The sequence below is a fragment of the Phytophthora cinnamomi genome (genome assembly GCF_018691715.1).
Source record: "Phytophthora cinnamomi strain GKB4 chromosome Unknown Contig18, whole genome shotgun sequence".
NCBI lineage: Eukaryota > Oomycota > Peronosporomycetes > Peronosporales > Peronosporaceae > Phytophthora > Phytophthora cinnamomi.
This window is the reverse complement of record NW_027150951.1, coordinates 629,683-643,462: the sequence shown is the minus strand read 5'-3', so window position 1 is coordinate 643,462 and position 13,780 is coordinate 629,683. Positions and strand designations below refer to the sequence as shown.

Sequence of the window (13,780 nt, the reverse complement as noted above, 5' to 3'; positions counted from 1 at the left end):
CGACCAGCCACACCTCATTCGACTTGGTGGTGTTGCTCCACCACCAACCGAGAGAAGTCGCCAGAGTCGTCCTCACTCTGCGCGACGTTCGCTCGCTGCGGCCTCTGCCGCTCCGCGTTCTCGCGGATTCGCACAGGACACTTGGCGATCCAATGTCCTTGCTCCCCACAGTAGTGGCAGGCGCTGGCCTTGTTGGCGGTCGCCTGCCGTCCCTGCGCTTGCCGTTGTCGCTTGTCATGAACGCTTGGCCTTGACCGTGCGCGGCTCCGTCGACGCCGCCACCTTGCTCCTTGCGCGTCATGTCCTCATGCAGCAGCCGAGCCGTCACGAGTTCCCACGACAGCGAGTCGGCTCTCGACTCAACGCCGTGATGAGGAACTGGTACGACTCGCTGAGACTCCCAAGAAGCGTGATCACCAAGTCATCCTCGCTGACCGGAGCGCCCACTGCGTCGAGCTGCTCCGCCAGAGTCTTGATCTTGTTGATGTGCTCCAGCACATCATCACCTTCCGCCATCATCGTCGTGAAGAAACGTCGACGAAGGAAGAGCTTGTTGGCCAAACTCTTCTTCTCGAAGTGTCCTTCCAGTTTTGACCATGCATCGTACGCATCCTTCGCCGACCGGACCAGCGGCAGCTGCGAATCTTCCATCGCGAGACAGATGATCGCCAGCGCCTTGCGAGACTTCCTCTTGAACGTCGTTTGGTCCAGCGTAGTGGCGCAGTGCTCCAGCTTGATCTCTCCACTCGTCACCTCCCACAGGTCTCGTTCCTCGAGCACCATCGCCATCTTGAACTTCCACGTGTGGAAATTAGTTCCATCGAACTTGTTGATGCGAGAGGTCGTGGTCGAGGCGGCGTCCATGGCGAAAGCGTAGTCGGAGTCTTCAGCAGGGAAAACGGGGCTTGGGCTCATAACCAAAAGGAAGGTCGTTTGAGCACTAGATGTCAGAATGCAAAGTGATTGATTTAGGTCCTTAGTTCGCAAACTGCGTGCTACCTCTAAGCCTACTGGATATTCCTGCTGGATACACTCTACTGGATTCCTAACTGGATAGAAGGTCCTTCAGCCAATCAGCGCGTGCCACGTAGATGCCCATCCTGTACCCACAATCTTGTACCCACGCGTCCCATCATCAGCGTCCCGTAATCCTCGTCCCATCATCAGCGTCCCGTAATCTTCGTCCCATCATCACACGAATGATGGCGGCACCACTGAGTGAAGGTCACACCGGTACCTTACTGGTACACCGCAGCTAGTCGAGGCGATCCCTTGACAACAATAGTCTTCCTCAAGCTGGCTGCGCTCAACATTAGATTGTCTTGACTCCCATGTAGGCCTTGTTGATGAATCTGAGATTGTCTTGACTCTCCCATGTAGGCTCGTCGTATCACGTCCACTTGACACGCACGATATTTCAGCTTGCGTGATGATATTTTATTGTGCTCTAAGATTCGCTCAGCATCACAGGTCTGTCCGCTTTCGAATGGTGCGTCAGTCTTCTGAGTATTGAATAGTTTGATCTCATTCGGACTCTTGTAGAGCGCATGGCCGTTTTCCATCGAATCTGAATTCTATAACCATCGAGACCGACGATCTCATAGCCGGTTTCGCTCCATCGCGTGTTATCTTATCAAATACACCTTTAGAGAGACGATATAGTACTGTAGTACCTACTCTTCTATCATTCTCCATACGTTCGGCTAATTCTCGATCATGGTCCAGATCTTTGCATCTGACTGTACTTTTGACTTGAATAAGTGTCATCTTGATGGCGGTGTGATAAATGTTGTTGTAGTAAGATATTAAGCTTGCGAAAACCCTTTCTGTCAAGGGTCGATTCATGCGAAGTAGTCGCATTTTCATCGTTCAGTCGAAACGCTCAATCTTACCCATCGTATCGTGGTCTCCTGTGTCATCTTTGACGAATTGTTTGATTCCACCTAAAACAGCGACTGTCTCCTTGTTTTGAAGGATCTTCGCGAAACATAAGCGAGCGTTGATATTGATAGCTGCTTAGATAGTCGCCTTCTTCCAGAAGGTAAGACCCATTTGCCATGAGTTTGGATCGTGAGAAGCCATTCTAAATTATCGTAGTTATCCCTTTGAGCTACATGACTCGGTATGTACATGACCTGTATGTCCTGTTTATCATTATACCACTCGTGAATGTCTTTTAATCGAATCGACGAGTCTTTTCCTTAGCCTTCTTTCTTATAAGAGGGCCTTAGGTGAGATGAAACCTGTTTCAGGATCACAATATAGTTCTTTCAGTAGATCTTCCATAGTTTTGCTCAATATGAAAAGATCTCAACGTTCTCCTAAGCTGATCTTAAATCGAAAGAGGCGACGTAGATATGCCATCAGGGCCTACCTGTAGCTTATCGTAATAATAGTTCATAGCTGTTTTCGTTTGACTATACGTCATCATTGAGTGTTGGTTCCTTGAATCGATATGCGGTCCTTCATAACGGATTTAAACTTATCAGGGGTTAGTTCCTTAATATTTTGCGATCTTTGAATGCCCTTAGCGGATAGTTTGAAATATACCTTTCCATCGATGATCCACTTATCCTTCTCAACCTTACACTCATTATCAGGGACGTAGCAGACGTCGGTTTTGCTCGATAAACTAATCATAGCATTACCACAATACTCCTCCTTGAACAAACCAGGGGTTCTTCATCGAAATACGCATTCTTCTCGCTATCCCTCGGGAGCCATTCCTACTTATGCTCGTTGAAATGATCAATGGGGTCGGGTTCGATGAGTGATGGGAATGGGGTCTCATGCAATCATAATATAATTGAAGGATACGTAGCTTAGCGAGCTGATAGATGACGATAGATAGATGTATCGGCCTTTTGAGCTTAAGGCGACGTTTGTCCTCGCTGAGTCCAACCGTTCCATCCGTGAACTCAGTCAGGTTGTTATGAGTGAAGTGCTCGATCGCCTTGTTAATAACTTTTGGATCAGATTCATAGCTTACTTCCATATGTTTACTCATATCGATTCCAGAGGACGAAAGCTGCGTTTTCCAACCAACTTCATCATATCAGCGATCATAGCGTTGCTTTTGTTGTCAAGGGATCGCCTCGACCAGCTGCGGTGTACCAGTAAGGTACCGGTGTGACCTTCACTCAGTGGTGCCGCCATCATTCGTGTGATGATGGGACGAGGATTACGGGACGCTGATGATGGGACGAGGATTACGGGACGCTGATGATGGGACGAGGATTACGGGACGCTGATGATGGGACGCGTGGGTACAAGATTGTGGGTACAGGATGGGCATCTACGTGGCACTCGCTGATTGGCTGAAGGACCTTCTATCCAGTTAGGAATCCAGTAGAGTGTATCCAGCAGGAATATCCAGTAGGCTTAGAGGTAGCAAGCAGTTCGCGAACTAAGGACCTAAATCAATCACTTTGCATTCTGACATCAAGTGCTCAAACGACCTTTACTTTTGGTTATGAGCCCAAGCCCCGTTTTCCCTGCTGAAGACTCCGACTACGCTTTCGCCATGGACGCCGCCTCGACCACGACCTCTCGCATCAACAAGTTCGACGGAACCAACTTCCACGTGGAAGTTCAAGATGGCGATGGTGCTCGAGGAACGAGACCTGTGGGAAGTGACAAGTGGAGAGATCAAGCTGGAGCACTGCGCCACTACGCTGGACCAAACGACGTTCAAGAGGAAGTCTCGCAAGGCGCTGGCGATCATCTGTCTCGCGATGGAAGATCTGCAGCTGCCGCTGGTCCGGTCGGCGAAGGATGCGTACGATGCATGGTCAAGACTGGAAGGACACTTCGAGAAGAAGAGTTTGGCCAACAAGCTCTTCCTTCGTCGACGTTTCTTCACGACGATGATGGCGGAAGGTGATGATGTGCTGGAGCACATCAACAAGATCAAGACTCTGGCGGAGCAGCTCGACGCAGTGGGCGCTCCGGTCAGCGAAGATGACTTGGTGATCACGCTTCTTGGGAGTCTCAGCGAGTCGTACCAGTTCCTCATCACGGCGTTGAGTCGAGAGCCGACTCGCTGACGTGGGAACTCGTGACGGCTCGGCTGCTGCATGAGGACATGAAGCGCAAGGAGCAAGGTGGCGGCGTCGACGGAGCCGCGCACGGTCAAGGCCAAGCGTTCATGACAAGCGACAACGGCAAGCGCAGGGACGGCAGGCGACCGCCAACAAGGCCAGCGCCTGCCACTACTGTGGGGAGCAAGGACATTGGATCGCCAAGTGTCCTGTGCGAATCCGCGAGAACGCGGAGCGGCAGAGGCCGCAGCGAGCGAACGTCGCGCAGAGTGAGGACGACTCTGGCGACTTCTCTTCTCGGTTGGTGGTGGAGCAACACCACCAAGTCGAATGAGGTGTGGCTGGTCGACTCGGGTGCGACGCAGCACATGACCAGTTCAAGAAGTTCATGAGGAACTACAAGAAGATCTCGCCGGTGGACGTGCATCTCGCGGACGACGGTGTGGTGCAAGCGATCGGGAGAGGCGACATCGTGATGAAGATGCAGACCCCGCGCGGCGTCAAGAAGGGTGTGCTCACGAATGTGTGGCACATTCCCAAGTTGTCGCGCAACCTGTTCTCCGTCGGCAGATTCACCAAGGACGTCGGGCCTGTGACGTTCGAGAGCGACGGGTGCTTCACGGAGACGAAGGGTCTCAAGTGGAAGCTCGGCGCTCGCGAAGGCAAAGGGCTGTTCAAGCTGAGCATGACACCGGTGATGCCTGACGAGGCCAATGTGGCAAGCTCGAAGGATCGCAAAGGGGACACCACGTCGTACCTCTGGCACCTTCGACTTGGTCACATTGGCCATGGCGGTCTAGACGCCATCGTCAAGAAGGGCTACGGCTCTGGCATCGACATGACGTCGGTGAAGCAGTGGGAGCTGTGCGACGGATGCTCACTCGGCAAGCAAACGCGAGTGAGCTACATGTAGTCGTCTCCAAACCGTGCGAAGCAAGTGCTGGAAGTGGTTCACAGCGATGTGTGCGGCCCCATGCAGACGTCTACGTTTGGTGGCAAGCGCTACTTCGTCACCAAGTTTGGACGGGAAAGAAGCCACTGCTGGCGAACCTCAAGGTGTTTGGTTGCCACGCGTACGTGCTGGTCCCGAAGGCGAAGCGGTCCAAGTTTGACGCTCGGTCGATGCGTTGCCGGTTCCTGGGGTACTCGGAGCACGAGAAAGCGTATCGGTTTGAAGAGATCGAGAGCGGTCGCGTGTTGGTGAGCCGCGACGCGCAGTTCATGGAAGACGTCTTCGACGGTGGGAGACGCAAATATGCTACGAAGGAGGTGGTGATTGGTCTTCCAGATGAAGATGATGAAGATGCCACGGATGAAGAGACTCCGTCCGAATCGGATAAGGACGGCAGTGAGGATGAGGCTGCGCGGGATGAAGACTTCGAACCCGGCAGCAAGCGACACCCGCGGACGCAGTCACTGGAAGAAGCCGTGGAGGTGCCGAGGGCCAAGCGATATGCGCCGCAGAATGGACGTTCGACGCTGGATGAGATGTCTGCGGCGGCCCAAGAGAGTCAAGATTTTGAGGCTGCGTACGTCGTGGATTCAGTGGGAGAGATGCCGACTACGTTCAAGTCGGCGATGGAATCCAGCGACGCAGCCAAGTGGAAGGAAGCATGCGACTCGGAGTACGACTCGCTGCTCAAGAACAAGACGTGGGAAGTGGTGCCACTGCCGAAGGGACGCAAGGCCATCGGCAACAGATGGGTGTTTCGCGTGAAGGAGAACCAGGCTGGAGAGGTCGAACGGTTCAAGGCGCGTCTGGTGGCCAAGGGGTTCTCGCAGAAGTACGGCATCGACTACGACGAGACCTTCGCTCCAGTGGCCAAGTTCACGTCGATCCGGGCCGTGCTGAGTTTGGCCGCCAAGTATGGTCTCAAGCTGCATCAGATGGATGTGAAGACGGCGTTCCTGAATGGCGGCTTGGACGAAGAGATCTACATGATGCAACCTGACGGCTACGTCGATGAAGACCACCCGGACTACGTGTGCAAGCTGAAGCAGTCATTGTACGGGTTGAAGCAGTCATTGTACGGGTTGAAGCAGTCGCCGCGCATGTGGAACAAGACCATTGACGAGTTCATGCTGAAGCTGGGGTTCACCAAGTGCGAGCCCGACCATTGCGTCTACGTGAAACGCGACGGACACAGCATGATCTTCGTGGTCATCTACGTGGACGACCTGATCCTGGCCAGCAACGACGACGAGCTGATGGAGTCGACCAAGCACGCACTCAGCAAACGGTTCGAAATGACAGACCTCGGCGAGCTTACGTACTTCCTCGGCATGGAGATCAAGAACGACTTGGAGTCCGGCAAGGTGACGATGCGGCAGACCAAGTTTCTCAAGTCGATCCTGAGCAAGTTCGGCATGCAGGACAGCAAACCCGTGAAGACGCCGCAGGATCCAGGACTTAAGTTGACCAAGAACATGTGCGAGGGTGGCTGCAAGCACAAAGACACGATGAAGAACGTGCCGTATCGGAGTGCTGTCGGCGCGTTGATGTACCTGATGGTGGCGACGCGTCCGGACCTGGCTGCTGCAGTAGGCGTGCTGAGTCAGTTCGCCGCCGACCCGTGTCCCACACACTGGCAAGCCCTCAAGCGTGTGCTTCGGTATCTGCAAGCCACGCCCACGCATGGCATCGAGTTCTCGAAGGGTGACGGCTGCGGAGTTGTGTGTGGCTACTCGGACGCAGACTGGGCTGGTGACATCGAATCGAGAAGAAGTACAAGCGGCTACGTGTTCATGATGAACGGCGGGTGCATCAGCTGGAGGAGCAAGAAGCAGCGGACGGTGGCGCTGTCATCTACAGAGGCGGAGTACATGGCGCTGTCAGAGGCGACGCAGGAGGCGGTGTGGCTCAAGGTGTTTCTGCGCGAGCTCGGCGAAATGGCAAGCGATGAAGCAATCAAGATCTACGAGGACAACCAAGGCTCCATCGCGTTGGCCAAGAACCCGGAGTTCCACAAGCGCACCAAGCACATCGACATTCGCTACCACTTCGTGCGTGAGAAGGTGGAAGACGGTCAGGTGGTGTTGGAGTACTGCTCGACGAAGGACATGCTGGCCGATATGATGACGAAGGCGATCACTTCTGTGCAGTTCGAAGTTCTGCGACACAAGCTGGGGATCCAAGGTGCAGCCGACGTCGAGTCGCGTGGGAATGTTGTCAAGGGATCGCCTCGACCAGCTGCGGTGTACCAGTAAGGTACCGGTGTGACCTTCACTCAGTGGTGCCGCCATCATTCGTGTGATGATGGGACGAGGATTACGGGACGCTGATGATGGGACGAGGATTACGGGACGCTGATGATGGGACGCGTGGGTACAAGATTGTGGGTACAGGATGGGCATCTACGTGGCACTCGCTGATTGGCTGAAGGACCTTCTATCCAGTTAGGAATCCAGTAGAGTGTATCCAGCAGGAATATCCAGTAGGCTTAGAGGTAGCACGCAGTTCGCGAACTAAGGACCTAAATCAATCACTTTGCATTCTGACATCTAGTGCTCAAACGACCTTTACTTTTGCTTTTATCACCATCATCCGCTCTACGCACATCAGAAACTTGCTCCATGAATCATTTGAACGGACGATGACTATGAGCCTTGATGAAGCTATATACATTTTGTAAGCCATGATTTAGATACCACTTGAGTAGAGGTGGTTAGATTAAAAGTTTCTCACCAAAGTAGCTTCCAATGAGCTTTCGCCCAACCTTAGCCTTGTATTTCCCACGCGACCCATCGAGGTCTTACATATTCTGACCAATTATCTCAGCTGTGGGTTTGATCTCAACATTCTTGAAATGGGGGTCATTTCACTGAAATACTCTTTCAGGTGCTTTGGAGTCTCGATACTACCTTCGAGGAAAAGGAAGGTCGTTTGAGCACTAGATGTCAGAATGCAAAGTGATTGATTTAGGTCCTTAGTTCGCGAACTGCGTGCTACCTCTAAGCCTACTGGATATTCCTGCTGGATACACTCTACTGGATTCCTAACTGGATAGAAGGTCCTTCAGCCAATCAGCGAGTGCCACGTAGATGCCCATCCTGTACCCACAATCTTGTACCCACGCGTCCCATCATCAGCGTCCCGTAATCCTCGTCCCATCATCAGCGTCCCGTAATCCTCGTCCCATCATCACACGAATGATGGCGGCACCACTGAGTGAAGGTCACACCGGTACCTTACTGGTACACCGCAGCTGGTCGAGGCGATCCCTTGACAACATTCCCACGCGACTCGACGTCGGCTGCACCTTGGATCCCCAGCTTGTGTCGCAGAACTTCGAACTGCACAGAAGTGATCGCCTTCGTCATCATGTCGGCCAGCATGTCCTTCGTCGAGCAGTACTCCAACACCACCTGACCGTCTTCCACCTTCTCACGCACGAAGTGGTAGCGAATGTCGATGTGCTTGGTGCGCTTGTGGAACTCCGGGTTCTTGGCCAACGCGATGGAGCCTTGGTTGTCCTCGTAGATCTTGATTGCTTCATCGCTTGCCATTTCGCCGAGCTCGCGCAGAAACACCTTGAGCCACACCGCCTCCTGCGTCGCCTCTGACAGCGCCATGTACTCCGCCTCTGTAGATGACAGCGCCACCGTCCGCTGCTTCTTGCTCCTCCAGCTGATGCACCCGCCGTTCATCATGAACACGTAGCCGCTTGTACTTCTTCTCGATTCGATGTCACCAGCCCAGTCTGCGTCCGAGTAGCCACACACAACTCCGCAGCCGTCACCCTTCGAGAACTCGATGCCATGCGTGGGCGTGGCTTGCAGATACCGGAGCACACGCTTGAGGGCTTGCCAGTGTGTGGGACACGGGTCGGCGGCGAACTGACTCAGCACGCCTACTGCAGCAGCCAGGTCCGGACGCGTCGCCACCATCAGGTACATCAACGCGCCGACAGCACTCCGATACGGCACGTTCTTCATCGTGTCTTCATGCTTGCAGCCACCCTCGCACATGTTCTTGGTCAACTTAAGTCCTGGATCCTGCGGCGTCTTCACGGGTTTGCTGTCCTGCATGCCGAACTTGCTCAGGATCGACTTGAGAAACTTGGTCTGCCGCATCGTCACCTTGCCCGACTCCAAGTCGTTCTTGATCTCCATGCCGAGGAAGTACGTAAGCTCGCCGAGGTCTGTCATTTCGAACCGTTTGCTGAGTGCGTGCTTGGTCGACTCCATCAGCTCGTCGTCGTTGCTGGCCAGGATCAGGTCGTCCACGTAGATGACCACGAAGATCATGCTGTGTCCGTCGCGTTTCACATAGACGCAATGGTCGGACTCGCACTTGGTGAACCCCAGCTTCAGCATGAACTCGTCGATGGTCTTGTTCCACATGCGCGGCGACTGCTTCAACCCGTACAATGACTGCTTCAACCCGTACAATGACTGCTTCAGCTTGCACACGTAGTCCGGGTGGTCTTCATCGACGTAGCCGTCCGGTTGCACCATGTAGATCTCTTCGTCCAAGCCGCCATTCAGGAACGCCGTCTTCACATCCATCTGATGCAGCTTGAGACCATACTTGGCGGCCAAACTCAGCACGGCCCGGATCGACGTGAACTTGGCCACTGGAGCGAAGGTCTCGTCGTAGTCGATGCCGTACTTCGGCAAGAACCCCTTGGCCACCAGACGCGCCTTGAACCGTTCGACCTCTCCAGCCTGGTTCTCCTTCACGCGAAACACCCATCTGTTGCCGATGGCCTTGCGTCCCTTCGGCAGTGGCACCACTTCCCACGTCTTGTTCTTGAGCAGCGAGTCGTACTCCGAGTCGCATGCTTCCTTCCACTTGGCTGCGTCGCTGGATTCCATCGCCGACTTGAACGTAGTCGGCATCTCTCCCACTGAATCCACGACGTACGCAGCCTCAAAATCTTGACTCTCTTGGGCCGCCGCAGACATCTCATCCAGCGTCGAACGTCTATTTTGCGGCGCATATCGCTTGGCCCTCGGCACCTCCACGGCTTCTTCTAGTGACTGCGTCCGCGGGTGTCGCTTGCTGCCGGGTTCGAAGTCTTCATTCCGCGCAGCCTCATCCTCACTGCCGTCCTCATCCAATTCGGACGGGGTCTCTTCATCCGTGGCATCTTCATCATCTTCATCTGGAAGACCAATCACCACCTCCTTCGAAGCATATTTGCGTCTCCCACCGTCGAAGACGTCTTCCATGAACTGCGCGTCGCGGCTCACCAACACGCGACCGCTCTCGATCTCTTCAAACCGATACGCTTTCTCGTGCTCCGAGTACCCCAGGAACCGGCAACGCACCGACCGGGCGTCAAACTTGGACCGCTTCGCCTTCGGGACCAGCACGTACGCGTGGCAACCAAACACCTTGAGGTTCGCCAGCAGTGGCTTCTTTCCCGTCCAAACTTGGTGCGGCGACTTGTCGTGGCTAATGGCGCGTGTCGGACACCGATTCCGGAGGAACGTGGCTGTCACCACCGCTTCACCCCAGTAACCCTTCGACAACCCGGCATGCTCCAACATGCAGCGCGCACACTCCACCAACGTCCGGTTCATCCGTTCCGCCACGCCGTTCAGCTGTGGCGTGTACGGCGGCGTGAACTTCTGCACGATACCACGGTCGCTGCAGAACTTGGCCATCTCGCGCGAAGTGTACTCGCCACCGTTGTCGCTCCGGAGCGTTTTCACACGCTTGCCGGTCTGCGTTTCAGCCAACGCAACGAACTCAGCGAACTTGGCGGCCACCTCCGACTTGTTCCGCATCAAGTACACCACACAGAAGTGCGACTTGTCGATGAACGTGACGAAGTAGCGCTTGCCACCAAACGTAGACGTCTGCATGGGGCCGCACACATCGCTGTGAACCACTTCCAGCACTTGCTTCGCACGGTTTGGAGACGACTTCATGTAGCTCACTCGCGTTTGCTTGCCGAGTGAGCATCCGTCGCACAGCTCCCACTGCTTCACTGACGTCATGTCGATGCCAGAGCCGTAGCCCTTCTTGACGATGGTGTCTAGACCGCCATGGCCAATGTGACCAAGTCGAAGGTGCCAGAGGTACGACGTGGTGTCCCCTTTGCGATCCTTCGAGCTTGCCACATTGGCCTCGTCAGGCATCACCGGTGTCATGCTCAGCTTGAACAGCCTTTGCCTTCGCGAGCGCCGAGCTTCCGCGAGACCCTTCGTCTCCGTGAAGCACCCGTCGCTCTCGAACGTCACAGGCCCGACGTCCTTGGTGAATCTGCCGACGGAGAACAGGTTGCGCGACAACTTGGGAATGTGCCACACATTCGTGAGCACACCCTTCTTGACGCCGCGCGGGGTCTGCATCTTCATCACGATGTCGCCTCTCCCGATCGCTTGCACCACACCGTCGTCCGCGAGATGCACGTCCACCGGCGAGATCTTCTTGTAGTTCCTCATGAACTTCTTGGAACTGGTCATGTGCTGCGTCGCACCCGAGTCGACCAGCCACACCTCATTCGACTTGGTGGTGTTGCTCCCACCACCAACCGAGAAGAGGAAGTCGCCAGAGTCGTCCTCACTCTGCGCGACGTTCGCTCGCTGCGGCCTCTGCCGCTCCGCGTTCTCGCGGATTCGCACAGGACACTTGGCGATCCAATGTCCTTGCTCCCCACAGTAGTGGCAGGCGCTGGCCTTGTTGGCGGTCGCCTGCCGTCCCTGCGCTTGCCGTTGTCGCTTGTCATGAACGCTTGGCCTTGACCGTGCGCGGCTCCGTCGACGCCGCCACCTTGCTCCTTGCGCTTCATGTCCTCATGCAGCAGCCGAGCCGTCACGAGTTCCCACGTCAGCGAGTCGGCTCTCGACTCCAACGCCGTGATGAGGAACTGGTACGACTCGCTGAGACTCCCAAGAAGCGTGATCACCAAGTCATCCTCGCTGACCGGAGCGCCCACTGCGTCGAGCTGCTCCGCCAGAGTCTTGATCTTGTTGATGTGCTCCAGCACGTCATCACCTTCCGCCATCATCGTCGTGAAGAAACGTCGACGAAGGAAGAGCTTGTTGGCCAAACTCTTCTTCTCGAAGTGTCCTTCCAGTCTTGACCATGCATCGTACGCATCCTTCGCCGACCGGACCAGCGGCAGCTGCGAATCTTCCATCGCGAGACAGATGATCGCCAGCGCCTTGCGAGACTTCCTCTTGAACGTCGTTTGGTCCAGCGTAGTGGCGCAGTGCTCCAGCTTGATCTCTCCACTTGTCACTTCCCACAGGTCTCGTTCCTCGAGCACCATCGCCATCTTGAACTTCCACGTGTGGAAGTTGGTTCCGTCGAACTTGTTGATGCGAGAGGTCGTGGTCGAGGCTGCGTCCATGGCGAAAGCGTAGTCGGAGTCTTCAGCAGGGAAAACGGGGCTTGGGCTCATAACCAAAAGGAAGGTCGTTTGAGCACTAGATGTCAGAATGCAAAGTGATTGATTTAGGTCCTTAGTTCGCGAACTGCTACCTCTAAGCCTACTGGATATTCCTGCTGGATGCACTCTACTGGATTCCTAACTGGATAGAAGGTCCTTCAGCCAATCAGCGAGTGCCACGTAGATGCCCACCCTGTACCCACAATCTTGTACCCACGCGTCCCATCATCAGCGTCCCGTAATCCTCGTCCCATCATCAGCGTCCCGTAATCCTCGTCCCATCATCACACGAATGATGGCGGCACCACTGAGTGAAGGTCACATCGGTATCTTACTGGTACACCGCAGCCGCTCGAGGCGATCCCTTGACAACACGAGGAAACCAAAGATCTTATCGTTATTGATGTCATCTATGATACCATCATAAACTTCGATAGTGGTTAGTCGCCCACAAGGCATCTCATTGCCAAGACACGACAGACAGAGGGCATTAACATCGTAGCCGGTGATTTTCTTACAAAGCGTGCCATCGCGAATGGCCGTCTTGTTGTGCTTCGCGTAGCCATTGAAGATGACTGATGGACCACTGGCGATATGGACTTTCATCTTACGATAGATATCGGACTGCTCATTGAGAATACTAATCGATTGCATTGAATTCGATCAGCTTCTTGTATATGAAAGCCTTCACGTTCCTTTTCCTCGTCTTGCTTGATATAGCCTAAGTATCGATGTTCAGGGAGGTTGAATGCTTCAGCTGGCTTCTTAGCCTGGAAAATGAGCTTGATCATCTCATACATAACCTTTTCACTCAAACCTGGTAGACACACACACCGTCAAGGAACATATCGAGATCGAAACGCTCGAATAGCTCACGTTGTGCCTTGATAGCCCGCCTTGGTGAATGGAACGACGTCTAGGTTATTGTACCAAATGAACAGGTCCTTGATTGACTTCATTCCATAGCGCTGCCGAAAACCTCGTACGCGAGCATACGCTTCATCCTTGATATGCTGCTTACGAAGTTTGCAGTAGAAAGCGTGGCCGCCATGATGAACTGGGCAGAGGAAGTGGACAAGAATTTCGCAATATCCCTATTTTCATGTTTTGTGTGTGCTACAAAGCGTATTCCAGCTGCATTGATCGTCGAAACATGTTCGCTCACGTATATGACAATAGCAAGGTCGATGAAGAGGCTGATAAGCTTAGAAAACAGCAGTCCAAGAAAAATAGACCATAGAGTTATTTGAACTGCCTAAGCCAAGGCAGGTGGTAAGCTTGGCTGATTCTATTACCCTCTGAGAAATAGTCTTCCTCAAGCTGGCTGCGCTCAACATTAGATTGTCTTGACTCCCATGTAGGCCTTGTTGATGAATCTGAGATTGTCTTGACTCT

The 13,780-nt window shown here is 54.1% G+C and overlaps 5 protein-coding genes across 5 annotated transcripts; 3 read left to right on the top strand and 2 right to left on the bottom strand.

Annotated features, from left to right (window-relative positions):
• Nucleotides 1-324: 324 nt before the first annotated feature.
• IUM83_18006 (Copia proteinlike) lies at nt 325-864 on the bottom strand (the record flags this gene model as incomplete). Its single annotated transcript, XM_067942979.1, has 1 exon — nt 325-864. One exon carries the CDS (start codon nt 862-864, stop codon nt 325-327), a length of 540 nt encoding a protein of 179 aa, XP_067795882.1.
• Nucleotides 865-3,596: 2,732 nt separating this feature from the next.
• Nucleotides 3,597-4,046, top strand: IUM83_18005 (Copia proteinlike; the record flags this gene model as incomplete). Its single annotated transcript, XM_067942978.1, has 1 exon — nt 3,597-4,046. The coding sequence occupies one exon, from the start codon at nt 3,597-3,599 to the stop codon at nt 4,044-4,046; it is 450 nt and encodes a 149-aa protein (XP_067795883.1).
• Nucleotides 4,047-4,428: 382 nt separating this feature from the next.
• On the top strand, nt 4,429-4,953 carry IUM83_18004 (Transposon-encoded protein; the record flags this gene model as incomplete). The annotated part of the gene is made up of 1 exon (XM_067942977.1): nt 4,429-4,953. One exon carries the CDS (start codon nt 4,429-4,431, stop codon nt 4,951-4,953), a length of 525 nt encoding a protein of 174 aa, XP_067795926.1.
• A 125-nt stretch (nt 4,954-5,078) lies between these two features.
• On the top strand, nt 5,079-7,247 carry IUM83_18003 (Retrovirus-related Pol polyprotein from transposon TNT 1-94; the record flags this gene model as incomplete). The annotated part of the gene is made up of 1 exon (XM_067942976.1): nt 5,079-7,247. One exon carries the CDS (start codon nt 5,079-5,081, stop codon nt 7,245-7,247), a length of 2,169 nt encoding a protein of 722 aa, XP_067795880.1.
• Nucleotides 7,248-8,228: 981 nt separating this feature from the next.
• On the bottom strand, nt 8,229-12,346 carry IUM83_18002 (Gag-Pol polyprotein; the record flags this gene model as incomplete). The annotated part of the gene is made up of 2 exons (XM_067942975.1): nt 8,229-11,698; nt 11,764-12,346. The coding sequence occupies 2 exons, from the start codon at nt 12,344-12,346 to the stop codon at nt 8,229-8,231; spliced, it is 4,053 nt and encodes a 1,350-aa protein (XP_067795912.1).
• Between the last annotated feature and the right edge of the window lie 1,434 nt (nt 12,347-13,780).